The sequence below is a fragment of the Lynx canadensis genome, chromosome B1 (assembly GCF_007474595.2).
Source record: "Lynx canadensis isolate LIC74 chromosome B1, mLynCan4.pri.v2, whole genome shotgun sequence".
NCBI classification, from domain to species: Eukaryota; Metazoa; Chordata; class Mammalia; order Carnivora; family Felidae; genus Lynx; species Lynx canadensis.
Genome location: NC_044306.2, coordinates 203,796,415 through 203,822,730, shown reverse-complemented (window position 1 = coordinate 203,822,730; position 26,316 = coordinate 203,796,415). Strand labels below are relative to the sequence as shown.

Here is a 26,316-nt window from a genome sequence, read left to right as displayed (position 1 = left end):
GCGGCAGGATCTTAGTTCCATTTTACAAGGAACACTGGTCGAGAACAGTGAAGGGGAGCACGGGCAGAGGCAGGACACCAGTTAGGAAGCTGTTAAAGTGATCAGGTGAGAGGGTGGTGGGCTCCGTCAGGATGTTGCTAGTGGCAGGGTGACAAGTGACTGAATTTTGAAGGTGGAACCAACAGGACTTGTTCCTCTCCGCTAAGCGTGAGGTGACATAGCTGTACTTGGTATTCTCAGCCAGGGCACTTTCAGCTGCAGATAACAGAAAACCCTGCTGCAATGGCCTAAGCAGGCGAGATCTTATTATAAGACAGGAATAAGTCTGTGTGAGGAGGCCGAACACCAAGATTAGGGACCTGGCCTCTTTCCTTTCCTTTCTTTCATCTCTGCACCTAACATGGGGCTCAAACTCGTGACCGCAAGATCAAGAGGCGCCCGCCTTACGGACCGAGACAGCCAGGCGCCCCTCTTTCTTGTACTTAGTTTGTAAGGCCTTGCCCTCGTGCTTTCCAGTTTTTCAAAGCTGACTTGTCTTTTTTATTGTGGAATTGAAACCGTTCTTTATGTGTTCTGCACACTAGACCCTTATCAGATATATGATTTTTAAAAACATTCCTCCTGTCTGTGGATTGTCTCTTCATTTTCTTGGTAGTGTCCTTTGAATTGAAAGCACAAAAGTTTTTCATTTTCATGAAGTCCAGTTTTCTATTTTGTCTTCAGTCGCTGTGCTTTAGGTGTCACAGAGATGTAGAACTCCCATGTTTTCTTCTAAGAATTGTAAGTTTTACTCTTACATTTAGGTCTGACCCATTTCGAGTTAATTTGTGTATATGGTGTAAGGTGAGGGTCCAGGTTCGTTCTTTCGCATGTGGATCTCCAGCGCTCCCAGCACCTTTTATTGAAAAGATTCTTCTTTCCCCATTGAGTTGTATTGGCACTCTTGTTAAAAACTAATAGCCCATAAACGTATGGATTTTTTTCTGGACCTTCAGTTTTATTCCATTGGTCCAAATGTCTATATCCTCTTCCAATACTATACAGTCTTGATTACTGTATTTTTTATCACAATTTCAAACCATGAAATTTGAGTCCTCCAACTTTGTTCTTTTTTAAGATAGTTTTGGCTATTCTGGACCCCATGCATTTCTGTATGAATTGTAAGATCAGATTGTCAGTTTCTACAGAGAGGCCAGCTAGGATTCTGATGGGGATTGCATTGAATCTGTAGATCAATTTGGGGAGTATTGGCGCCTTAACAATATTGAGTCTTCCAATCTGTGAACATTGGCAAAGTTATTCTGTAAACGGTCAGATAGTCGGCCATTTTTAGGCTTTGTGGGCGCCATGTCTCTGTTGCAACTATTCAACTCTGCCATTGTAAAATAAAAGCAGCCAGGGGTAATATGTAAATGAAGGAGTGTGGCTGTGTCCCAATAAAATTTTATTGATGACATTGAAATTTGAATTTCATATAATTTTCACATGTCATGAAATATTATTGTTTGATTTTTTTTTTTTTTTAATCAACCATTTAAAAATGTGAAAACATTTCTTAGCTCAGAGACTGGCCCAAAACATGCAAGCTGTAGTTTGCTTACCCCTAGATTAAATAGGATGGGACCACTTTTGTGAACCATTTCTTTTCTGGTTCCTTTCTATTAACTAGTTTAAAAAATTATAAAAGTTACACATACACATCGTAAAACATCTTCAGACGGCTCAGAAGATGAAAAACTAAGCCCTCCTTCTAGTCTGTCCTTAGTCTCATTCCCTAAAAATAACAATTATTAAATGTCTTTTGTCGTTTTCTCTGATTTTTTTAATGCATATTCAAGCATTTAAATGTGTCCCTGTTTTTGTTCTCATGATTGAGATCACCCCGTATTTTTCATAGACATTGTTCCATAGTAGTGCATAAAATTCTTACTGATTGCTGTATAATATTGTGGAATTTCTTGTTTATTTATTTGGAGGTGAAATTCACATAACATAATATTAACCATTTTATTTTATTTTTTAATGTTTATTTTTTTGAGGGGACGGGGAAGGGAGGCAGTGTGAATATGTAAGTCAGGGAGGGGCAGAGAAAGAGGGAGAAAGAAACCGTGCTGTCTGTGCACAGCCCCATGCAGGGCTTGAACTCACAAACTGTGAGATCATTCCCAGAGCTGAAACCAAGAGTTGGACACTTAACCGACTGAACCACCCAGGCACCCCAAAATTAACCATTTTAAAGTGTATAATTCAGTGACAGTTCGTACATTGACACGAATTTCTTTTTAAAAAAGGACTTTTGGAACTTCGAGGCAAAGTTTTCACATTGTCCTGGTTTCAAATGGCCCGCTGATGAATTCTGTCCACCTGAGAGAGTCCCGACCCCTGTTACCTGTAGCTCCCGAAAGGGAGCCAGCTGCTTGGTAAACTACCTTGGAATGGGCCCACCGTCAGGACATTTAGTCTTATTCAGATGAGAAGGAGAAATAAAATACAGTATAAGACCCTGTTTAATGTTGTGTTGAATTGAATCAGCTCGGGTGCTGGAATATGTGTTAGAGACGTGGTCTGCCATAGGTCCTTGCTGCTTAAAGTGCGGTCTCTTTAGGGCCAGCAGTTTGTATCACTTGGAGCTTATAAGGAGTGTGGAATCTTTTCTGCACCTGAAGTCTACTGAATCAGAGTCTGCATTAAAAATTTTTTTAAATTCATTCTTTCTTTCTTTCTTTCTTTCTTTCTTTCTTTCTTTCTTTCTTTCTTTCCTTATTTACTTATTTATTTTAATGTTTTATTTATTCTTGAGAGAGAGTCACAGCATGAGTGAGGGAGGGGCAGAGCGAGAGAGGGACACAGAATCCAAAGCAGACTCCAGGCTCTGAGCTGTTCACCACAGAGCCTGACGTGGGGCCTGAACTCACCAGCCGTGAGATCATGATCTGAGCCGAAGTCAGACACTCAACCGACTGAGCCACTCAGGTGCCCCTATTTATTGTTTATTAAAAAACCTTTTTTTTTTTTTTAATGTTTATTTCTGAGAGAGAGAGAGACAGAGCACAGCAGGGGAGGGGCAGAGAGAGAGGGAGACACAGAATCTGAAGCAGGCTCCAGGCTCTGAGCTGTCAGCACAGCCCCACGCAGGGCTCATTGGATGCTTAGCCGACTGAGCCACCCAGGCGCCCCTAGAGTCTGCATTTTGACAAATTCTGTGAGCAATCTGTTCCTGTTAAATCTTAAAAAGCCCCACCGTAGATGGTCAGGCTTTGTTGCTAACAATGCCGCCAGCATTTGGGAGGGAAGATTTGGGCTGCTTTGTCCAGGTGTAGCTGAGGAGTATCACTTCTCTGCCCCAGGGCCATTGGGCATTTGTGTGGCTGCAAAGTGGGTTGTCACCTTGACACGTGAGCTTCAGGGGGCATGGAGAGCTCCCAGTTACTGGGAATGGGGACCAAAGTGGAGCTTGGACTAGGTGACCTGGAAGGAGCCCTTTCAACCAAGTGCCAGTGTTGTGCCAGGCTCAGTCCTGGGCCCCGGGGTTATAGCAGTGAGCAAGACCAGTGGTGATGAAAACTATGGGGAGAAACAAATATACAAAGAATAAGGGGGAGCAGGGGTGTGCAGTTTTATTTAGGGTATAAAGTGCGCTGAGAAGGTGATGCTGGGGCACAATGGAGGGAGCAAGCATTTGGATATCTGGAAGAGAGATCCAGGTGGAGGGAACAGAAAAGTAGCCGTGCGTTCTGTATTTGAGGAGTAGTAAGGAGGCTGGTGACTGAAGCAAAATGAAGGGCAGAAATAGAGGAAGTTGGGGGCGGGGGAGAAGAGAGGTGGTGAGGGGCAGCCAGATGGGGCCTTGTGCACCGAAGGAGTAAGGACTTCGAAGCTTACTCTGACCAGATGCACACTTGTGTGGTAAAACAAGAGATCTGATTCGTGTTTCTAAAAGGTCACTTTGACAGCTCACAATGCTGGTCTCGGCCGCGTAATCATTGCTGGTGGGCGTAGAAAACGGTACGGCGACTCTGGAAAAACGGTTTGGCAGTCTCTTGTAAAACCGAACATACAATTACTGTTTGACCCGGCAGTTGTTCTCCTGGGCATTTATCCCAGAGAAGTGAAAAATTGTGTTCACACAAGAACTTGTACACAGCGTTTGTAGTAGCTTTACTCATAATGGCAAAATCTGGAATCAGCTTAGGTGCCTTTCAACAGGTGAGTGGTGAAACTACTCGGCCGTAAAGCGGAATAAACCCCGATACCTGTCACAGCCTATGTCACTCCTAAGGAAATCATGCCCGTGAGAACAGCCAATCCTAACAGGCCACATACTCTATAATGCTTCTTGTATAACATTTTTGAAAGGACACAGTTTTAGGCATAGAGACTAGATGAGTGGTCACCAGGGGTTAGGGAGCGTGTGGTGGGTGTGGCTCTAAGAGGTACCATTGTGGTGAGGGATATGTTCTGTGTCTGGACTGTGGTGGATCCATAAACTTAACACCTCTGATAAAATTGTAGAGAACAAAACACACACACACAAATGTCATTTAGCTTAACAGATTGGTTTTTTGAAACACACCTTTTTCAGTTAGTGATTGTTGCTGTATTCAGTTAGATCACCAGTAAGAAAGACTTTGTTGTGGATTGGGGAAATCGTAGTCCTTGGTTCCCCTAATCAAATAGAGCTTTTATTTTTAAATTGTGTATGACACATAATTCTAAAATGACTTCTGGTGTCCCATTCCTTCTTTTTTAAAAAAAAAAAAATTTTTTTTTTAACGTTTATTCATCTTTGAGAGACAGAGACAGAGCATGAGTGGGGAAGGGGCAGAGAGAGAGGGAGACACAGAATCCGAAGCAGGTTCCAGGCTCTGAGCCGTCAGCACAGAGCCTGACGTGGGGCTCGAACCCGCGAACTGAGAGATCATGACCTGAGCCGAAGTCGGACTCTCAACCGACTGAGCCACGCTCAACCGACTGAGCCACCCAGGTGCCCGTCCCATTCCTTCTTAAAATCTCTCTGAAAGGGCTCTAATGTTGTAGGAGCACTCATGTTAGAGTGAAGCGGCAGCTGCTGGGGAGTCGGGAGGCCTCAGTCCCACTTGCTGGCTGGGGTGTGTGGGCACTGCTCGGAAAGTGATTACGAAGGTCAGGATGAGGGCAAGATGAGCAATGTTTTTCAGTTCTGTGTGTAGTCTGGGCCTTTCCCTCACCAGCCCTCAACCTGGAATCACATTTTTCTTTTTTCTTTAATGTTTTTAATGTTTATTCATTTTTAAGAGACACAGAGAGAGAGAGCATGAGCAGGGGAAGGGCAGAGAGGAAGGGAGACACAGAATCTGAAGCAGGTTCCAGGCTCCGAGTGTGAGCACAGATCCTGACACGGGACTTGAACCCTCGGATCACGAAATCAAGACCTGAGCTGAAGTCGGATGCTTAACCGACTGAGCCACCCAGGCGCCCCATGGAATCATATTTTTCAAGCATAGTCTTAGAATAACATGATACTAAAAATAAGAATTTAGATGAGGGCTCAAATTCCCAGTTTTAGAATTCTTTGATAGTTGTTTTAACATGGTTGTGCTGTGCCGTAGCATCCTTGCCTTTTCCGTGCGACTCCTTGCAAATGTGTTTATGTGCAGAACGCTTCGGTAAGTGGTAGGAAGGGCTGACCGAAGTTTGCTCGCATTATGGAAGGTGAAGTGAAGATGATTGCGTTTACCGAAGTTGGAAGAGCCAGGACTGCTTACCCTGTTCACCCAGTTCCTGCCCAGAGCAAGGCGGCTCCATTTCCACCTTAATTTCCATCCTTACTTTTCCTGTAGAACAAGTCAGTCTGACGTGCCAGTTCATCAAGCGAGTTAAATTCCGTGGGGGGGGGGGGATGAAGCAGCTGTAATTTTCTTCAATTTCCAAGTTAGCTTATTGGGCAAAATAAGGTAGAAAGTGGATGTTTCAAGCAGGAGCCACAGACCATACAAGAATTGAGTTTGAAGATGTATGCCCAGAACAACGGAGTTATTTGGAGCGGCCAGAGTTCCCTGAAGGTTGAGGAGCTTGGCTGAGGAAAGGTTGGAAAGGAGCCTGAGGCCGCGCTCTAACCCCAGTTTGGAAGTTTTAAGCACCAAGTGCTAGGTGGCTCGTTCTACTTCCTCATTGCATTGGTGGCCTGACAGCTTTCAGTAGGTCATATTGGAAGAATTGTTTTCTTCGTTTTCTCATATTTTTGGTTAATGTCTCTTTGCTGGGGTGTCTGAGGGTAAAGTCTGATCCTCACACTTTAAAATGTGGGTATTCTTCAGTGTGATGAAAGAGGAGGTACTTTTTACAGGATTTTGGTTACACTTGCAGGTGTTTAGGGTTTGACTCGGATGTAGTGAAATTGTGTGGTTCTTTAATGATAATGTGTTAGTTTCACACATGTTTAGCCATGTTAGCAATAACAATGGATTTAAGAAAAATAGAGCAAAATTAAAATATTTGGTAGCGATCAGATGGTTTTTTTATGCTTCTCACACAAAATAAGTACTTCCTAATTATTGTTTAGCAACCATTGAAGACTTTGTCTACCTGCAGAATTTTGTGATTATTGAGTGTGGAAAAGTTTATAATTTTATCATTGCTAGGAAGTGGTTGTGGATAAGGTAAGAAGAGAAACTTAAAACTTGTGCTTTCTTGTTAGGCTGACCAAGATAGAAAGTATACTGTCCTCTTTTGCATAGTGAGAATCATTGGAGATCTCGTTAAAAGGCCTGTGATTGATTACCTTGATTATAGCCAGAGGAACTCCACCGGCTCCAGCTTCTGGTCCACACAGGGTTTGAGTTTGAGTATGTGGCTTTTTTTTTTTTTTAATTTATTAAATTTTTTTTTTTAAGCTTTGCTGTTTCTGTTTCTTTTTCATCTTTTGGGTCTAGAAACTTGGGTTTAAAGTAATTATCATTTAGCTTCTGAATCTAACTTCTGAATTATCAATCTTCGGAATCTGTTAAGACTGACTCCAGAACTTCTGAGTCTGTTTTAACGTGTATTTTACTTAATCTTCCACAGAAAATGTTGGTTCATCCATTCCTTTATCAGCTTTTTTACAATATGGTCCTTGCTCTTAGTCTGTCGTCCCAGGGAGATAGTTGCAGGAGGGGTTGTGATCAAGGAGTGCGGTGGAGGTGCTGGCTGGCAGGGCCTGGGGACGGAGCCCGGGGCGAATAAGACAGGCTTGCCCCACAAGGAGCTCCACAAGAACAGCTAGACTGAAATAGACCACAGAAAAATGCATTTTTATTTTGCTGGCTGAGATCCATATTCTGTCTTAGACATTTTGTTCATTTTATAAACGTTTGCTTAAGTTCTGGCAAGGTGGGGGTGGACAGCCGTGTAGGTCTCCATGAAATAAGGTGCAGGCCTTGACAACTGTGTTGTGTACTGCTCACTGGATTCTTTTGGCTTATCCCATATTTGAGGAGGGAGACAAAGTTCTTTTTAAGACTAATATTTGTATCTGTCACTTCTGAAAAGATAAATGTTGCGTGGACCTTGCCAATTCTCCATCAGGCATGTGTGTAATTACTGGGAAGCTGTTGACTTTTTTTGTTATTGGTTTTTTTTTTGACTCTTTTTTGGTACCTTGGTGTGTGAATTCAGTTCATTTAAGGCCTTGGGCAGATTTGCACTCTGGAAATCAAAAGGTAATGGGTAGGTGAGTTTGTTTGCTTCCTAAATGCTTACTTAAAATAGTCAATATTCTTTAATTTTCTTGATGGTGGTCTTAAACTGGGTAAACTCTAAGCTGTTGTAATGGCGACTTTAACCTGGGGGTTAAGGAAGAGAACATCTTAATTCTCAATGCACTCTCTTTTCTTCTTTAACTCGAGGTGTGATTTACAAATAGCCGAACGTGCCCTGTTTAGTGTAGAGTTTTGTGTGTAAAGCCCCGTAACTGCTCCCACGCTGGAGGTTTAGAACAGCTTCATCACTCTTCAAGCTTCCTCTTGCCCTTTGCTGCCAAGCCCCTGTAAATTCTTCTCCCAGCCCCTGTAAATTACTGGTCACTTTCTGTTCCTGTAGTTTTGTCTCTTCCCGAACATCCTATATATGGAATTCCCCACTTTGTGGTCTTGAATCTGGTGCATCGAGATTCACTCTCGTGTGTGTTAGTGGTTTGCTCCTTTCTGCTGCCAAGCAGTAGTCCAGTGTCTGTGGCGGTTGTTCGTCCGTCCACCAGGTGAAGGATATTTGGGTTGTTTCCATCATAGTGCTTTGAAGTGGGTGGCTCCTGAGGGTGGGAGGTGAGAACCCTCTGTTCCTCGTGGTCACTTAGGGTCCCAGGCTCCTTCCATGCTCTTGTTCTGCCATCTTGTCTTTCTCCGTGTAATCAAAAACTGGGTGTTAGGCATGTTCGTTCCAATTGGAGGGAAGTAGGGGCGCCTGGGTGGCTCAGTCGGTTAAGCGTCCGACTTCAGCTCAGGTCACGATCTCGTGGTCTGAGAGTTCGAGCCCCGCGTCGGGCTCTGGGCTGATGGCTCAGAGCCTGGAGCCTGCTTCCGATTCTGTGTCTCCCTCTCTCTGCCCCTCCCCCATTCATGCTCTGTCTCTCTCTGTCTCAAAAATAAATAAACGTTAAAAAAAAAATTTTAAATCCAATTGGAGGGAAGTAGAAGGGGACACCCCAGGGTCAGCCAGTGAGGCACATGCTCCATGTTATCACTCTCATTCCCATTTTGTCTGTGAGAACTAAGTGTGCCTGCCCCTCCCTCGCTGCAGGGAGGCTAGGCAATGCAACTTCTCACCGGGGGTGTGTGTCCAAGGAGAAAGGATGGTGTTTGGGTGGATGCCGAGCCAGCAGTCTGCAATATTAAGTCGTCGGTAAACAACTCATTTAGGAGAGAGACCAGTAGGAAACACACGTTCACCAGTCCTGTAACGATGGACTCTGGTTGGCCAGTCATTGGGAAGCCCCCTCCTTGCTAGCCTTGAGCTAGGCTTCTCTTTCAGGCTCTGACTCTTTTCCTGTTTGGAACCCCTCTCTCTTCTTCCTTTTGGCTACTGGCTTCCTGCTTCCGAGGCTCTTCCTTGCCCCTGAAGTGCCTTTTGGAGGCTTTGCCTTCATTGGATTTGTACAATTTGTAATAGCCTGTCCCTTCAGGTGCACTTTTTGGAGTCTGAGGGTTGCATTGGGGATTAAATAGTCACAGGTGTTCGTAGGTTAGATTCGCCCCCCCCCCCCCCCCTTGGTAATATAATTTCCTCAAAAACTAGTAGTCTTCTGGTTTAGGTGTATTTTTAGTTAGTACCATGTACTGGTAGCCACACTCAAATTCTTCTCTGAATGTAGCTCTTAAGCCTGGTTTAATTTTTGGCTTCCTCTTTGGATCATCCCTCTGTACCTTATTTTGCAGGTACATACCTTGAAGGCATCTGAAGCTGTAGGTTTGGGTGGGAAGCAAGTGCCTTCACTTTGGTCTTGACCAGGCTGTTTGTCTCCTTGTGTTGGCTCCAGAAGTCTTCATGGGAAGCTTCAAGAAGGGCTTTGAGGCCAGAGGCTTATTTCTAGTTGTTTGGGGAGGTAGAAGCGGTTAGTCACTGTCTATACCTTATTTAAAAATTTTTTTTTTTTAATGTTTACTTATTTTTGAGAGACAGAGACAGAGCACGGGCGGGGAGGGAGCAGAGAGAGGGAGACACAGAATATGAAAGGTTCCAGGCTCTGAGGTGTTGGCACAGAGCCTGACGCGGGACTTGAGCTCACAGACTGTGAGATCGTGACCTGAGCTGAAGTTGGACGCTTAACTGACTGAGCCCCCCAGGTGCCCCCTCTGTACCTTATTTCATACCTAGTAGAGAACATGAGGTCTGCAGGCAGTGAACAGTGTGATTTTGAGCAGTGGAGGCAGCTTGGTATGAAGAGTAGGTTTGGTACTGCATTTCATTGAATCTCAGGCCCACCATCAGTGTGATCACCTTGGGTGAGTCACTGTACTGCACTTCCTCTCACATGGGGAAAATAGGTGCACCAGTAACAGCTCCTGACTTTTCTGTGCCACATAGTTTAGGAAGCCTTTGGTCGAACTTGTCCGTGCCTCCCTGTGCTGACTCCACCCTGCCCACCAGCATGGGCATATGGTTTATTCCTAGTAGTCCAGAAGTGCTTATGGATTGAATGAGTGATGTGTAGAAATAAATGGAATGGATACTTTAACACATGTTCACTTCTTTTCCTTTTTTTTTTCTTTTAGAAAGAAAGAACTCTCAGCCACCAAGAAAGACCGTGTGAATCACTGTCTGACGATATGTGAGAACATAGTGGCACAGTCACTCAGGTAATTGCACTTTGAACTTTCTAGTAAAAATTAAAACTGTAGATTTTCATTCTTAACGGGCTAGAATACTTGTCTCTTCAGTTGTCTTAAAACATTTAAAGGCCTCTCTTCCCACATTTCTGGCTATATAGCAAGGCTATCCGGACGCTATAATGAGTAGTGTTTTCTGTTTGTAATCTTATGTACAACAGTTGTAACCATTATGATAATTGAGCACCACGTTTATATTTAATTAGCACTCTTGTAACTGTAATCATTTAAAAATTATCTTTTGTTTGATATTTTTACATTATCGCAGCGACTGGAACAACAGGAGGCTGTCCAGTTACGTGTCTTCTGTTTGCTTGTCACTGGCGCCCTGTGGCTGCTGGTCCCAGTGGTGGCTGCCCGCTCATCTGTGCTTTGGGGTCGGCGGGGTCGCGGGCGGTTGACTATAAGTCGGTTTCCCTTGCTCCATCTTTCTTCTGGGGCGGACCAGTGGCATCTGCTTTTGTGGCTGTGCCACGTCTCCTCATTCTCTTTGCTTTTGGCTGTCTTTCTAAATGCTGTTCCCAGTGGCTGTGGATAGTAAATATTTCAGGCCCGTTTCTAATGGCTGAGCAGGAGACAGAGGTACCTGAGATTTCTGAATTCTCTTACCTGACTGGATGGGTGTGAAATACTTCTAGCTTTTCTTTCCCGTGGAGCAAATAATTGTTATCCTCCTCCTTGGAAGCCGGACAGAGCTGTCTATAATCTGTTAGAAAAATACTCTTGATTTTAGTACTGACAGAAGCTTAGTGATTCACTTATTTGTAACGGCACTTGGATTTGTGTTTTATATTTTCAAAGTGATTTCACATACAATATTTCATTTTAGCTGAACTCATCCCATTGTTTGGGAAATGTGGATGATTTCTCTTTCTGATTTGTAGCGATGCGGGAAGCAGATGAAATAACAAATGAGAGTATGTGCTGAAAATAAAAATTCTAAGTTTGCATGCTATTGTAGAAAACAACACTATGATACACGTAGGGAAATAAACTTTTGAATTCCATGTATATTCCTTATAAGCCAGGTGATTTTGGATAAATTTTACTTCTTTGAGTCTCTGTTGCTGCATTTGTGAACTGGAAGTCCTGATTTTTAGTGTTCTTGTGGGATCGGGTGACACTGTGTACGTGTGTTCGTTAGCTGCATGGGCACGAGAGTGCTGTGCGGTTGTGATGGGTTTTGTCCAAAGCTATAAAGTGTCAGTGCTTTCATGTGACATGACTTCAGACCCCTGACAGACATTTGCGCCCTGCTGCTGTAGCGCAGTCTTGCTCACCTGGCCTGTGGCGTCCGGGCCTCAAGGAACGTTTCACTGTGGAAGCTTGTGGATCCAGAAGACAAGCTCTCCTCCAGTTTGAGAGCTTCTTTTATATTTATTGTTTCTTTTGCTCATTCTCGGTGGAATTGATGGAATGTTGGCTTAGATTTGCATGTTAGTAAAGCACGTTGGGATATCTTAGGAGTGATTTGTGGTTCAATTTGCCATCTTAAAATAATAGCTGCTGATGGTTTTCACGTTAGTGCATTTCTTCTGTTTTTATGGAGTAATGCTGATAGTAATACTCCTTGTTCTACAAAAGAACATGTTGATAGGATAATTATGGATCCAGAGAGGTCATCTTTGGTTTCATCAGATCAAAGAACACATTTGTTTTAAGATACTTTCCATACTTTGTGGAGAGTGTAGAACCTAAGTAGGTATCCTGTATGTAGAAAATGCATACTAAATGTTTAATGAAATCTTGATAGCTGGTATTTCCTGTGATCTCTCCTTGAGTATAACTAAATTTTGGTATATTTCTGAGCTTCTGTGATATACTTGTCTCCGGTGTGGTTATTTTAGTGGTAGCTTCTAGAGTTTTTAATGGGGGAAGTCATCTAAAACTTCATGGGTATGTAACTGTTAGTCTACTTCAGCTCTCAATTTGGTGGTCTAACCTACTGGTTCCTAAATACATATGAGCATCAAGGTCTTCCAGGAAATTTGTCAAAAATACAGTAGTGAAGATCCTTCACTGCCCTCTTTTCCAAACACACTTACATTTTCTGTCTGGATGTAGTCTAGTGATTTGTTTTTAACAAGTATCCTCTCGGAAATACCTAGGAACGCTTATCTAAGCATGCATACCTTGACAAAGTGTTTGGGTAAAAATACGTATACAGAAACCCATTGGTTTCCCGTGTATTAGCATAACTCAGAAAATGTCACGGTTCAAGATCCAACTCACAGTAGCACCAACATATAAAACTTCAAGGAATTGAGAAGAAATATGCAGAAAATATGTAAAGACTGCTGTTGACTTTCTTGAAAGGTATAGGTGACTACTTCTTTTCCTAAATGGAAGATTTTTTATCGTAAAGCTGAATTTTCTCTAAGTTAATCTCTAAATTTACGATAGTCTTGACTAGAGTTCTAGTAAGGGTATTTTTTTTAACTTGTTCACCTGTAAGAATAAATACATGAATGTTGTAAAGAAAAGCTGAAAACATCAGCAGTATGGTGAGAGATGGTGTACACAATATTGAGATAGTTAGACATTAAAGAAGGTATAGGATTGGAAGTTAGGAGAGTATATGTATGCATCTCTGTGTGTGAATTTATGATAAAGATAACATTTTGTATCAGCAGGGAAATGATGGATTATTGAACCAAATGACTAGAGAAAAATAATATCTGTATCTCATATTGCAGACAAACATAAATGTCAGATTACTTAAAAGTAAAAGAAAAGAAATTATTGGGATACCTGGGTGGCTCAGTCGGTTAAGTGTTCGTCTGTTGGTTTTCGCTCAGGTCATGGTCTCATGGCTTCGTGAGTTCGAGTCCCGCATCAGGCTCAGTGCTGGCAGGGCAGATTAAAAAAAAAATTTTAGGGGCGCCTGGGTGGCCCAGTCTGTTAAGCATCCAGCTTCAGCTCAGGTCATGATCTCACAGTTCATGGGTTCGAACCCTGCATTGGGCTCTGTGCTGACAGCTCAGAGCCTAGAGTCTGTTTCAGATTCTGTGTCTCCCTCTCTCTGTCTCTGGCCCTCCCCTGCTTGTGCTGTCTCTTTCAAAAATAAACATTAAAAAATAAAAAGAAAAAAAATTTAGATTTTAAAATCCAAATCTAAAAATTTAAAAATCTAAAATAAAAAAAAATCATGTTTTAAAAAATGGAATTATTATTACAAAAAGAATATTTAATCTTAGGTGGAAGAAAGCTAACGATATAAGGGAAAAACTTTTTTTTTTTTTTTAACGTTTATTTACTTTTGAGACAGCATGAACGGGGGAGGGTCAGAGAGAGGGAGACACAGAATCTGAAACAGGCTCCAGGCTCTGAGCTGTCAACACAGAGCCCGACGCGGGGCTCAAACTCACGGACCACGAAATCATGACCTGAGCCGAAGTCGGCCGCTTAACCGACTGAGCCACCCAGGCGCCCCGGGAAAAACTTGTTTTGACTGGAATATAGTTCGATGTGTCAGAATCCACCTTAAAAAAGCTTGAAAGTAAATTCAACTTGGGGGAAATGTTGACAGCATATATAGCAAAGGTTTAATAGTTGTTAAAGAGCAATTATAAATCATTAAGAAGCAGACTATCAGCCTAATAGGAAAATAGGCAAAGAACATGACTGAGTAGTTCAGAAAATAAGAAATACAACTGGGCCAGTGAACCCGATAGCTGACTCTCTGTGTTTCCTGTGGAAAGATACTCACATTTACCAGTCATCAGTAGAAGGAAACAGAAACAAAAATAAGAACAGCTGCCATCTGTCAAATTGACAAACATTAGGAAATACTCAGGATTTTTGTCAGAGGTATACAACCTTCCTAAAAGGCAGCATGTCGAGCTTTAGACTCCTCCATGTGGCAGTTTCACCTGAGACTTTATCCGCGGGAAAGTGCGTGGCGACATTGGTGCAGTGCTGTTCATCGCATTAGAACATTAAAGGTCATCTGAACGACTTAATGACTAGTAGGGGAATTGAAAAACGAAGATACATTTAAATTTTTTTTTTAATGTTTGTTTATTTTTGACAGAGAGACAGAGCATGAGTGGGGGAGGGGCAGAGAGACAGGGAGACACAGAATCTGAAGCGGGCTCCAGGCTCTGAGCTGTCAGCACAGAGCCCGATGTGGAGCTCGAACCCACAGACCTTGAGACCTGAGCCGAAGTTGGACGCTCAACCGACTGAGCCACCCAGGCGCCCCGAAAACGAAGATACATTTATAGAAGGGAATGTTTGTTAACTTTGTAAAAGGTGATTGTTAGATATGTGTATTGTGACCAGAAAATTTATTAACACTGTATTAACAAATTAAGTTTAATATATCAAGGAAGATATTTGCTCTGGCTGAGTAAGGTTACTGTCTCAGACAATTGATAATAGACAAAATCTGTGTGACACTGGTTTTCAGGCCATCAGGCAAAGAGCAACAGCAGCCCTTGACAAATGAGAAAGGAGTGTGGGAGCCGTATGGCTTCCCGATTCCTGTCTGGAGGGAGTAACGCTGGGAGGGAGGCCCAGGCAGGGCCCGTGGTTTGCTGAGTTGAGCAGACGGAGCTGCTCGCTGAGGCCAGTTAGCGAGAATGGTGGAGAAGAGAGAACTGCCCAGAATGCTCTCTGGAACCTGTGGGGGGAGACGTCCCTGAGTCTTCAACGTGCTGCCTGTTGATGTGCACGTGCTCATGAGGACGTGCTGGGATGGGGCCTCCCGAAAGGACCTGAAGGGGCACTTGCCGAAACCCCCCCTAATGCGGGAAGAGCTCCTGTTGACTCCAGCCCAAGCAGACAGGTGTCCTTTGTGGGCCATGGCTGGAGTGTGCAGAAGGGCGTGCTCCGGCGACAGGGTTAACTTAGCCCTCGACTGGCATGTTATTCTGGTCCTGCCTGGAAAAGCTTAAAACATTTCAGGAGTGCAAAGAAACAGGAAAATAAAATTCGTAGCGGTCCCTTGAAACTGATTCAGAAATTGCACAGATGGTAAAATTTGTACAAAATCATGAAAACAGGTACTCAACTATTTTATGTACTCAAGAAGCTAGAGAAAAGATGGAATGTGTTAAGTAGAGACATTAAAAAGAGCTAAATTGCACAAAGAGTGACAGCAGATTTGTTGCTAGAAAATGCATGTCAGAAGTCAGTGGGACATCATTTGTAGAGGAAGGAAAGCCCCTGGAACTGCACGGCCAGTAAATAAATCTGTCTCAAAACAAAGGTGAAGTAAAAACTTTTTCAGACACAGAAAAGCTGAAATAATTTATGTCCAGCTGGGACTTGAAGAAATATTAAAGACGGTGTTTCAGGTAGGAGGAAAGGAAAGTAAGATCAGAGAGACATCTGGATCCACACAGAGAATTAAAGAGCAGGCAAACGGTAACTATGGTGCTTGGACAGAAGACCTTCTGCCCTCGTTTGTCATCTCTTTAAAAGTTAATTGATCGCTTACAGCAAAAATGATAACCGTGTACTTGGGGCCTTATGACATGTAGAAGTAAAATGTGGGGCAACACCAGAATGAAGGCTGGCAATAGTTTGTGGTAGGCAGAGTAATGCCTCTGCCCCCCAAATTCAACAGGTCTTACTCCCTGGAATCCTGTGTGAGTGTACCTCTAGGGAAAGAGTCTTCAAAGATTTGATTAAGTTAAGGATTGTGAGATGGAGAGATTATCCCGGGTTGTCCAGGGGGACCGTAAATGTAGCCACATGTATCCTTGTGAAAAGGAGGCAGAGGGAGATCCCACGCGCGCACACACACATACACACAAGGCTATGTGAAGCTGGAACAGAGACGGGCTTGAAGATGCTGGTCTTGAAGATCAGAGGGAGGTGGCCACAGGCCAAGGGATACTGGCTGCCACCAGACCTGGAAGAGGCAAGGAGTCCTTTGGAGCCTCTGGAGGGGACACAGGCACTGCCAATACCCTGATTTCGGCCCAGCAATACTGATTTCGGACTCCTGGCCTCCATAACTCTGACAGGGATAAACGTCTATGGTGTTAAGCCACCCAGCGTCTAGCAGTTTGTTACAGCAGCCACAGGAAACAAATCCAGTACTGTTGTAAGTTTCTCTGCTGTATGTGAAGTGCTGTCATGTCATTAAGGCAGGCTGGGATCAATTAGAGATGTATACTATAAACCAGGTAACAATAAAAGCACAACAAAGAGTTACGGCTAATAAACCAAAAAAGATAAAATGTCATCCTAAAAATACTCGACCCCAAAGAAAGCAGAAATAGAGAAAAAGGCAAATAAAGAGCATCTGGAGTAAGTAGGAAAGAACCAGTGTGATGGTAGATTTAACTCTAGTTCCACCAATAATGACATTAAACATAAGAGGCAGGTTTTCCAGATCCAATGAAAAACCAAGACCCTGTGTAACCTGCGCGCGATAAACCGTTTTAAACATGAGGTGCAAATAGCTTAGAAGTAAAAGCATGGAAGGGCCCACTCACCATACTAACACTCTGATCAGATGAAAGCTGGGTTGCTTTTGCTTATGTTCATGTCAGACAGTGGATTTCTAAGCAAAAGCTATTACCAGAAATAGAGTGGTCATTTTATAATGATGAAGGCATCAGTTCATCAAGGGAGCATAACAATCCTAACCGTTTATGTTCAGAATACATGAAGCAAAACCTGATTGAACTGCAAGGGGAAATAGACAAATCCACAATTATAGTCAGGTTCCAGGAGCTTCTCTTAAAAACTCTTTGAGCACGTAGACATAAAATCTGGATCTAGAAGACTTGAACAATACTATCCACCCTTATGGGCCTGATTGGCATTTATAGACACCCCACCTGGAACAACAGAAGACACATTCCTCTCTAGTGCTCACAGGACGTTTGCCAATACAGGCCACATGCTGGGCCATAAAATAAGCCTGAGGGACTCAGTTATTTGAGCGTCCGACTTGGGCTCAGGTCATGATCTTGTGGTTCGCGAGTTTGAGTTTCACATTGGGCTCACTGCTGCTGTCAGTGCAGAGCCCGCTTCTGATCCTCTGGCCCCTCTCTCTCTGTCCCTCCCTCCTCACACTCTCTCAAAAATGAGTAAATATTAAAAAAAAAGTCTTTAAAAGGATTCATACAAGTATGCTCTTTGACCTCAGTAGGATTAAGTTGGAATCTGTTCCAGAAAGATAGTCTGGAAAACAGGTAACATATTTCCACCCATGGGTCAAAGAGAATGTCAAAGGGGAAATTTGAAAGTATTTTGAATTGATGAAAATAAAAACAAAAGATTTCAAAAGTTGCGGTATGCCACTATGACATATCCAAGGGAAATTTATAGCTCAATGCCAATTTTGGAAAAAAGAGAAAGGTCTCAAATCAATGCCCTTAGCTCCCATGTCAGGAAACTTGAAAAACAAGAGCATGTGAAACCCAAATTTATCAGAAGAATGGATATAAAGATAAGAGCAGAAGTTAGTAAAATCGAAAACAGAGAAGTCTGCAGTAACTCAAACCTGCAGTGAGTTCTTTGAGAATGTCGGTGAGATTAATCAGACTGGCCAGGTAAGAAAGAGTGCAGTCACAAATGACCAGTACCTGGGGTGAGGGAGATGATTTTCGTGTGGGTTCTATAGATATTAAGAGGATTAGACGGGAGTATTGGGAAAAACTTTATGCCGGTAAACCGGACAATTTAGGTGAAACGGACAGGTTTCTTAAAAGACATTTCTAAACCTCTCTCAAAAAGGAACCTATAACCTCATTAGCCCTATATCTGTTTTATTAAATTATTAAAAATCAGTATTCGATTTAGTTATTGGAGAACTTTTAAGCATGGTTGGAAATGGTATATGAACTTATTTTTTTCTTTTAATTGAGACATAATTGACCTACGACACTGTAAGTTTGAAGTATAGCACGATGGTTTGATACGTTTATATATTGCAATATGATTGGTGTCAGCTAATACCTTTATCAAGTCACATAATTATTGTTCCTTTTCTGTGTTGAGAACAGTTAAGATCTGGTCTCATAGCAATTTTGAAGTTTATAATATAGTATTATGGACCGACTGTAATCACTATGTTGTGCATTAGATGTTCAGAACTTATTTATTACTTGAAAGCAAACCTTTGAAAGCAAACTTTTTCATCTGTGGGTTTTATGAAGTCTAAACACAGATACAGTATGTCTGATGAAAGTTTTGTGTCTGAATTGAGATGTGCTCTAAAGAAAAGATTGTTAAGTAGACAGTAATTTTTCCATATTGATTACATGTTGAAATAGTTATATTTTGGATATATGGGATTAAATGACGTGTTATTAAAATTAATCTTGTTTTTTCTTTTTTTTTTGACGTGTGCCCCAGAAACTGTAAAATCACACATATGGCTCAGGCTGTGTTTCTGTAGCCAACGCTGCTTGGAGCGGCCGTGTCCGTGTCTGGAGGCCTTTCCTGCTGAGCCCTTTTTTCACAGCTGTGTTCCCCACAGATGAGGTCTGAAGTCGCGCTGGGTGGCATGTTTTGTTTCTTGCCTGTATTTGTCGGCCGTTAAGATGGTCCCCTGGTTTCTCTTGGGCTCGTGGTCCTGACCGTTGGTAGGAACCACGATGAAGTGAGAAAGGGGGAGAGGACCTCCATCTCCGAGGACTCTAGGGGGAGACCGGGAAACAGTCGGATTTTGAGTCTTCAAAGATAGCGGCATTATTCAAGGGCTGTGTTTGGGCTGGTGGTACTTCACGGTGCCGGGAAATCTAGTCCAGTACACGGCCCACCAGCTTATCTCTGCCGCGGCTGTGCTTAGCCACATGGATCACGACAACGCAGACAGACGGTCTCAGTCAAGCATTTTAAAATCATCTGCGAGCGTTACGTAGACTCCCGTCTTTGCGGGACTGGGACAGAGCAGCAGAAAGCACAGCCTGCCCGTGATCGTGTGTAGTCTTACGGTGAAATGTGGTTATACTTTGGAACACATTGGAAGCAAGAATAAAAAGGAGTAAAAGAGTCATATTGGTATACTGATTTTCAGGGTTCCAAGAATACTGTCAGCAAGAGTAGAAGTAACCTGTTGGCAGAGAGTGGCAGATGGCTGTCTGGGAGTGAAGCAGTATCTTTCTTTCCTCTTTTTTATGGAGTTCAAAATACATACAAAACAGTGGCTTTTTGAGGTTGATTTAACTAAAACTTAAAAAAAATGAAATTTGTCTTACGATCTTTTTCAAAATAAGCTTTTAAATTTTAGAATAGTTTTAGACTTAAAAAAAATTGTAAAGATGCATAGAGAGTTCCCCTCTACCTCACATCCGGTTACCCCAGTTCTTAGCATCTTACGTTACTGTGGTATGTTTTTCACAGTTGATGAATCAGTGTTAATGTACTTATTAACCTTCATTTTTATGTAATGTCATTTTACTGTTCCAGCGTCCTGTAGAGGACACAAGATACCTCATTGCATTTCATTGTCATGTCTTCTAGGCTCCTCTTGGCCGTGACAGCCTCTCTCTCTCTTTTTTTTTTTAACTTAGAAATTCTCCAGAATTTCAGAAACTTCTGGGCATCGCTATGGAACTCTTCCTGCTGTGCAGTGATGATGCAGAGTCGGATGTCAGGATGGTGGCTGACGAGTGCCTCAACAGAGTCATAAAAGTAAGCCTCTGTGAGCCGTGCTCTCCCAGCTGCGATGTGGCCGAGAGAACAGACCGTGTTTGGAGGGGCGGAGTCGCTCTGGATGTCCGCCGTCGTTCATTCGCGGCGTGGTTGCCAGCCTGCCTGTCGCCCCTGCTGACTCAGAAGGCCGTGTGTGTGCCTAAGTCACAGATGGGCTCTACTGCCAGCTGCTCGGTGTTCTTGGGGAAAATGTCACTACAGACACCTGCTTCTGTGTGGGCTGAACCTTGAGCAGCCACAAGGCCCTGGGAGGGCAGGGGACAGGTGAATGCAGTCTGTCTGTGGTGCCTCTAGCTTCCCTTCCTTTGTCTGCTTTCCCTGTCCTGCGGAGACCTGGGTCAGGCAGTGCTGTGTGCCCATAAAGACGTGACTTCTGTCACAGACTGGCTGGGGCTGGTGTGGTGGCACCGGGTGGAAGGAGTTCCCAAGGAGGGACGGCAGAGCCGGAATGCCAAAGCATTTGGGCTACAGGCAAGCTGAGGAGCAGGGAGGGGACACCTGTCTTCTTCTGTCACTGCTTCCTGAGGCCGACTTTGTGCCCAACATCACCAGAGCTTCAAGCTACTCTTCTTCTTTTTCTGTACCCTGCTGCCTTTGAAGATAAAGGCCCTCTTCCACAATTCCTAATGTAATGGAAAACTGTCCTTGTTTTTCTCATTCTGCCCTTCTTCTAGTGTCCCCAGCCCATCCCGGTCACTTCTCCTAGGCCACCTTTGAGTTTGTGGACGGGCCTTATGTGTCCATACTTAGTCTCCCACCATAGGCTGTGGGCACTGAGGATGGGTCTCTGACACGGTTCTGGACACTTCCTCCAAAAGCCATTTCTTGGTAATGGTTGAGGAAAAAAACGTACCTTGTTTCCTTCCCTGCAGGGGTCCTTGTTTTGTGGACCTTTCTGGTTTTCTTATTTTTTTCTTATTGCCTTCAGTTCCACTCGTGACACTTAGATAAGCCTTTGAGAAGAGCCTCCATCTCTTGGTTTTCCGTGGAGGCTCTTTTCCCGGTGATGCTCACCTGGCCAGATGAACCAAGGACCCCGAGCTAACATAGGCTAGTTGAGTATTTCCCGTCTCGCTAGGGTCTTGATAAATCAAACTGTTCTTTGGAGTCTTTCCCGGGGCTTTCTCTGCAGAGTGGTCGCATTTTACGTTGGCCGAGCAGTTATCCTTCCTTCCTCCTTCACGGATCCAGCCTTCCTCTGGGAGAGGATCACCCCCCTCCTGCTACGTTCAGGGAGACGGAGGCACTTTACCGGGCTGGTAAAGCATACGTGGATTTTGGGGTGAAGGAGAACTGCTTTTGAGTCTTTCCTCTGTCCCCTACCAACTGAACAGCTATGAGAAACGTATGTAAATCTGTGAGCCTCGGTTTCCTCACCTACGAAGGGAATCAGACAAGGTTTGGTGGTGTGCAGGAGTGCGTGTGTGTGTGTGTCTGCGTATGTGTGTGAGGGTCAAAGGTGGTGGTGTAGGCGATGTGCTCAGCACCATCCTGGCCCCTCACTGGTCCTCCAGGTGGCAAGAGGCGTAGTCTTGTAATGATGAGATTCTCACATTCTTACCCCAGGAGACTGAGGGGCATGCGAGCGCACCAGCTGCCCTCTCTGCCGTCACACGGACTCCGCGGTCTTCAGGAATCCTTCCCTTCTGGGAGCGTGTTGTCTCTTGGCTGGCATGCTCTCTGGGCTCGGTAGCCACGGCGCCCAACTCACTCTGTCAGGAGCAGCCTTAGGGAGGCCCTCCCCCATCTCTGGGCAGCCACCCGGTCTTCCCCTTCCACCTGCACCCCCTGCTCTCGCTCGCACCCCGCCTCCCACCGCGACATATGCCCAGTGGCCAGGTACCCTTGCTCCCTGTGCCGCGTGACCCGTCGGCGACACACGTGCGTGGGGTCCCGCAGCGTATCTGCAGATGGCCTTTTTCAGTTGTGTTCACTTCTCTCCAGGCCTAAATATCCTGGCTTGCTTTTTTTATTCCTGCAGGCAGGGCCAGGCTGGGCTTTTTCTGATATTTCAGTTCTTAAATCTGATGCTTAGAATCATAGCACCTAAAGAGGGCACATGCCTTGGTTCATGGCAAGAGGGAGACTAAGGAGGGCAGAGGGGACAGTGTGGTCCCAGAGTGCTCTGAGTTGACCATTGGACACATAAGCTTTGTTCCATTTTTAAGCCTGTCCTCTTCAGTGACCTGTTTCTAAGAGCCGCTGGACAGAATAGCTTGGTGAATGTGTGGTGGTTGTCGGCCGTGACGCTGGCTCGTGACCTGAGGCCTGGCCACCTCCCTACTTTTGTCCCATTTCCTCTGTGTCAGGCCTCCCAGGGCAGAGGTTCAAAGATTTCCTGTTATGTCCCTGGACGTTAAGACAAGGTCAGCCTCTCTCAACTTCTTTCTGCTTACAGTCGGCATGGTGAGGTTTGGCTGCACTCAGATCCGTGCCTCCCCAGATGCTCTGGTCTGCAGGTTCAGCAGGCTGGGACGGGACCACGTCTGGCTTGATTTGCTGTCATTGCGGCAGAGGAAGGACAGGCTTGGAGCCCGCGGACGGCCCCTCGGCTCGGTGTCAGGAAGGCAGGAACACAGACACCGTCACCGGGAGTCACGTCCTGGGCTTTGGTCTTCTGTTGAGTGTTGCTGTGCTTCTCATGAGGACCGGGCTCAGCATGGCCTAAGCAGTGGGATGCGTGGTGCTTTTCATTTATGCAGGAAAATGCCCGGCGTGCCCAACAGCATGCTCCTGCCTCCTGTGACTTTCAGTCTCAGGTGGAGAAGCATCTTTTGACAGAAATAGTTCAGTACATGGCACAGACTCTAAGTTCTGAGAGACGTCGGCAACTCCTCGTGGCAGGCAGGAGCTCGAGGTGACTTCGTCTGGGGAGGCAGAGAAGGCTTCCTGGAGGTGGTGGTGAGTGAGGAGATGGGGGGCTTCTTGACCGCCGCACAGCGGCCTCTAGGAGGCCCAGGAAGCCTCTGCAGGCTCTCAGAGGAGGGTGGCTCCAGTGTGTGTCATCGGAGAACGGGGGTGTTGAGGGCCAGTTCCGAGGGTTTGTACTTCATTTGGTAGAGGATGAGGAGCTCTCAGATTTTCGACGTGGTCGGCGGGGAGCTTTATTTTGGAAGAGTAGCCTTGTGACAGTGTGTGCCTGCCTTGGAGGGGAGAGGGACCTGGGCACTGAGGATCCACGTGGGAGGTTGAGTAGTCCAGGCCTGGGAGAGTGAGGTCTGGGCCAGGACGGTGGCCCCGGGAGCGTGAGCGAGGAGGCAGAGGCGGGCTGTCACAGGCTCAATTTGGCAGCTGAGTGGGTATGTCTGCTTCAGTGGAAGGTTCAGGAGCAGGGAAGGGTCAGATTGCTGTCCCCAGGGTCTGGGAACCCCGATTCTGTGCTATTATTAGGGGTTTGAGGGTTTGTTTTCTCTTGTTACAAACTAAATTTGAGATTAGCTTATAAAACATAACGTGAAATAAAACTTGGGATATACCTTCTGGTTTTATTTGCAAGTAGCGCCTTAATATATGTTTGTCTGTTTTGGTGTGTTCATTTAAGGATTTTTAGTCCAAGCTGAAATGGAAGGATTAGGATTTAAAAATTTCTGAGATATTGGGGTGCCTGGGTGGCTCAGTTGGTTAAGTGTCCGACTTCTGCTCAGGTCATGATCTTGCGGTTCGTGAGTTTGAGCCCCTCATCGGGCTCTGTGCTGACAGCGTAGAGCCTGGAGCCTGCTTCAGATTCTGTGTCTCCTTCTCTCTTTTCCCCTCCCCTGCTCGTTCTCTCTCTCTCTCTCTCTCTCTCTCTCAAAAAATAAATAATAAGCGTTAAAAAAAAGAATTAAAAGAAACATTTCTGAGATATTGTTATACTTTGGAACCTCCCCAAATGGAGCTCTGCTTTTGACTTTAAAGCTCACCGAACCAGTAGGTGAGTCACCTGAGTTTTACTCAGACCAGCTCAGGTTGTAGCCATCATATGCTGTGTATCACATGAGAGAAGCTTGGTTTGAGGCTTGGTTATGTCTCTGCTGTCTTCTTGGTGGACAGGCCATCGGCAGTACCGTTTCAGAGGAGAGGGTTCCCAGGGGCAAGAGTGGGGGCCAGGACTCTTTCCTTCCCTTCCACCCCGAGAAGCCCTCTCTGACACGGGCTTTGTGCGGGCAAGCTGGTGGTGGCTCTCAGCCATTCTCACTGGGTTGAAGTTGACCTCGTGGCCATTAGTTTTGGTTTGGCCCCTAAGTGAGCAGGGATGGGGGCGAGAAATGTGCTGTGAGGAGCACGAGGATCCTTGCTGGCGGTGGGTTCTGAGCCATGGGGCTGGGAGCACCCATGCGTCCAGGGAGGACCTTGGGAAAGGACAAGGGCTCTGTGCCCGCCAAGACGTGTGTTCCCACGTCGAGCGAGGGGCTCTCATCTTCCAAGTGGACTCCCCGCCCTGCTGGCACCACAGACCTCATTCAGGCCATTGCTAATGTTGGTTCATCTAGCAGAATGCGCTTTAATGAAGAAAAACCTTTCAGGTGTTTTCTTCTCTTGCTGAAGACCTATAAAGGGTTTGATATAAGAGCATTAGAATGAATTTGAACCATCTACCATTTAACCTCAGTATTATGTAGTACTTGATTATAGATCAGGTTGAATTCTTTTGCTTCTGTGTTTTTATTCAAGTGAATGACCTGTGTCTAGTTTATTCAGTATCTTCCCAAATATATGTGCCTCTTTCTTAACGAGCAGGCTCTTGGTTTCGTTGCTCTTCTGTTCTACTTTGCCCCCGAAGTGAAATTTTTTTTTTTTTTAAATTTTTTTTTTTTTCAACGTTTATTTATTTTTGGGACAGAGAGAGACAGAGCATGAACGGGGGAGGGGCAGAGAGAGAGGGAGACACAGAATTGGAAACAGGCTCCAGGCTCTGAGTCATCAGCCCAGAGCCTGACGCGGGGCTCGAACTCCCAGACTGCGAGATCGTGACCTGGCTGAAGTCGGACGCTTAACCGACTGCGCCACCCAGGCGCCCCCCCGAAGTGAAATTTTAAGTGCCTTTTAGTTTTCTTCCGGGCTGCTGGTGGAATGAGCCTTCTGCGACCAGCTCTCTTGTGTTCCGTTGCAGGCGCTGATGGACTCGAATCTTCCGCGGTTACAGCTTGAACTCTATAAGGAAATCAAAAAGGTAGGCTTTTGTTTTCTCTTACTGAAGGAAGTGGTAACTGTGTCACTGCATGGAGCGGTAGACGTGAAATCTTGTCTTTTATTTAATAAGTGGGAATGTGAGAAGGAAATGCTGTTTGGTAAAGCAGACTTCACTGTTACATTTTTCTTTGCAAGGTTGCTCTTCATTATTTCATTATTTATGAGAGGAGATGGGAATTAGTTTCTGTATCTGTGTGAGTGAAGCCCCTCGGCCGCGACGTTTCTGCAGTGGTTACGCTTGTGCGTGGCCTTGTCTCTAAAACGTGGAAATAAGCAATAAACAGATGCTCTTGTGTCTGTGAGGACCCTTTGGTGCATAGTGTCCCTGACTCTGAAATGTAACGTGTCACTCTCCGCCCCCCCCCCTCCTCAGAATGGCGCCCCCCGGAGCCTGCGTGCTGCCCTGTGGAGGTTTGCGGAGCTGGCTCACCTGGTTCGGCCTCAGAAATGCAGGTAGGCGGCGCGCTCTGGCCTGTTAGCGCTGTGCGTTGGTGGGGAGCCGGCTCCTGTGGATTCTGTACCTCTCAGCTCAAGCGTCTTCCCTGAGCTCCGGCTAACGCTGTCCACCACTGCCTTCCGCGTCGTGGCCGGTGTTTCCTGTTTCTGTTCTCATCATAGCACTTCTCAGAAGCACTCTGGGACACTGTCGGTGTGCGTGTTCGTTTTCTGTCCACCCACGCCCCCAAGAGACAGAGGCACGCCCACCAGGATAGCGGGGTCTTCCCCGTGTGTCCTCTGTGGCAGCACGGCCCCGGTGACCGTGTCTGCACGTGCTCGTCGCCGAGCAGATGCTCATCATGTGGTTGAAGGTTGAGAACCGGTCTCATCATTGCTTGCCGTAGGAATTCTCTAGAAATATGCCTTTGTCTCTCATATGGGTTCGAACTGTGAGTGTTAAACTGAATAAAGTTTGACTAGTGGGAACAGTCTGTCCCCAGTGGATTGAGAATCAAAAGAAGTCCCTGGTTTTCGTCTGTGCCTTCTTCTCCTTAACCAGCAAGACTGACGTCCAGAGGCCCTGGGCTGCGTCCCGGAGGAGCCGGTGCAGGGGCCCCGACCCTCACTGTTAGTGGGAAACCACGATTTATCCCACTGATTTTGAGTTGAACAAGAATCTTACGTGGCTGTGGAGATACGTCACTAAGGAAATTTCTTTTTATGCAACTTTTTTCTTTTACTACCC

General features: G+C 45.1%; 1 protein-coding gene across 5 annotated transcripts in view; it reads left to right on the top strand.

Annotated features, from left to right (window-relative positions):
• HTT (huntingtin) overlaps positions 1–26,316 on the top strand; it is a 149,358-nt gene that overhangs the window by 3,762 nt on the left and 119,280 nt on the right. For 4 of the 5 annotated variants that reach the window (XM_036064275.1, XM_036064274.1, XM_030314313.1 and 1 more), the window contains exons 2-5: positions 10,227–10,310; positions 19,820–19,940; positions 25,054–25,113; positions 25,507–25,586. In XM_036064275.1, the coding sequence (XP_035920168.1) occupies positions 10,227–10,310; positions 19,820–19,940; positions 25,054–25,113; positions 25,507–25,586 (345 nt within the window). Of the gene's footprint in view, positions 1–10,226; positions 10,311–19,819; positions 19,941–20,007; positions 20,226–25,053; positions 25,114–25,506; positions 25,587–26,316 lie in introns of those variants that run through there. The other variant, XM_030314317.1, reaches the window with a different exon arrangement.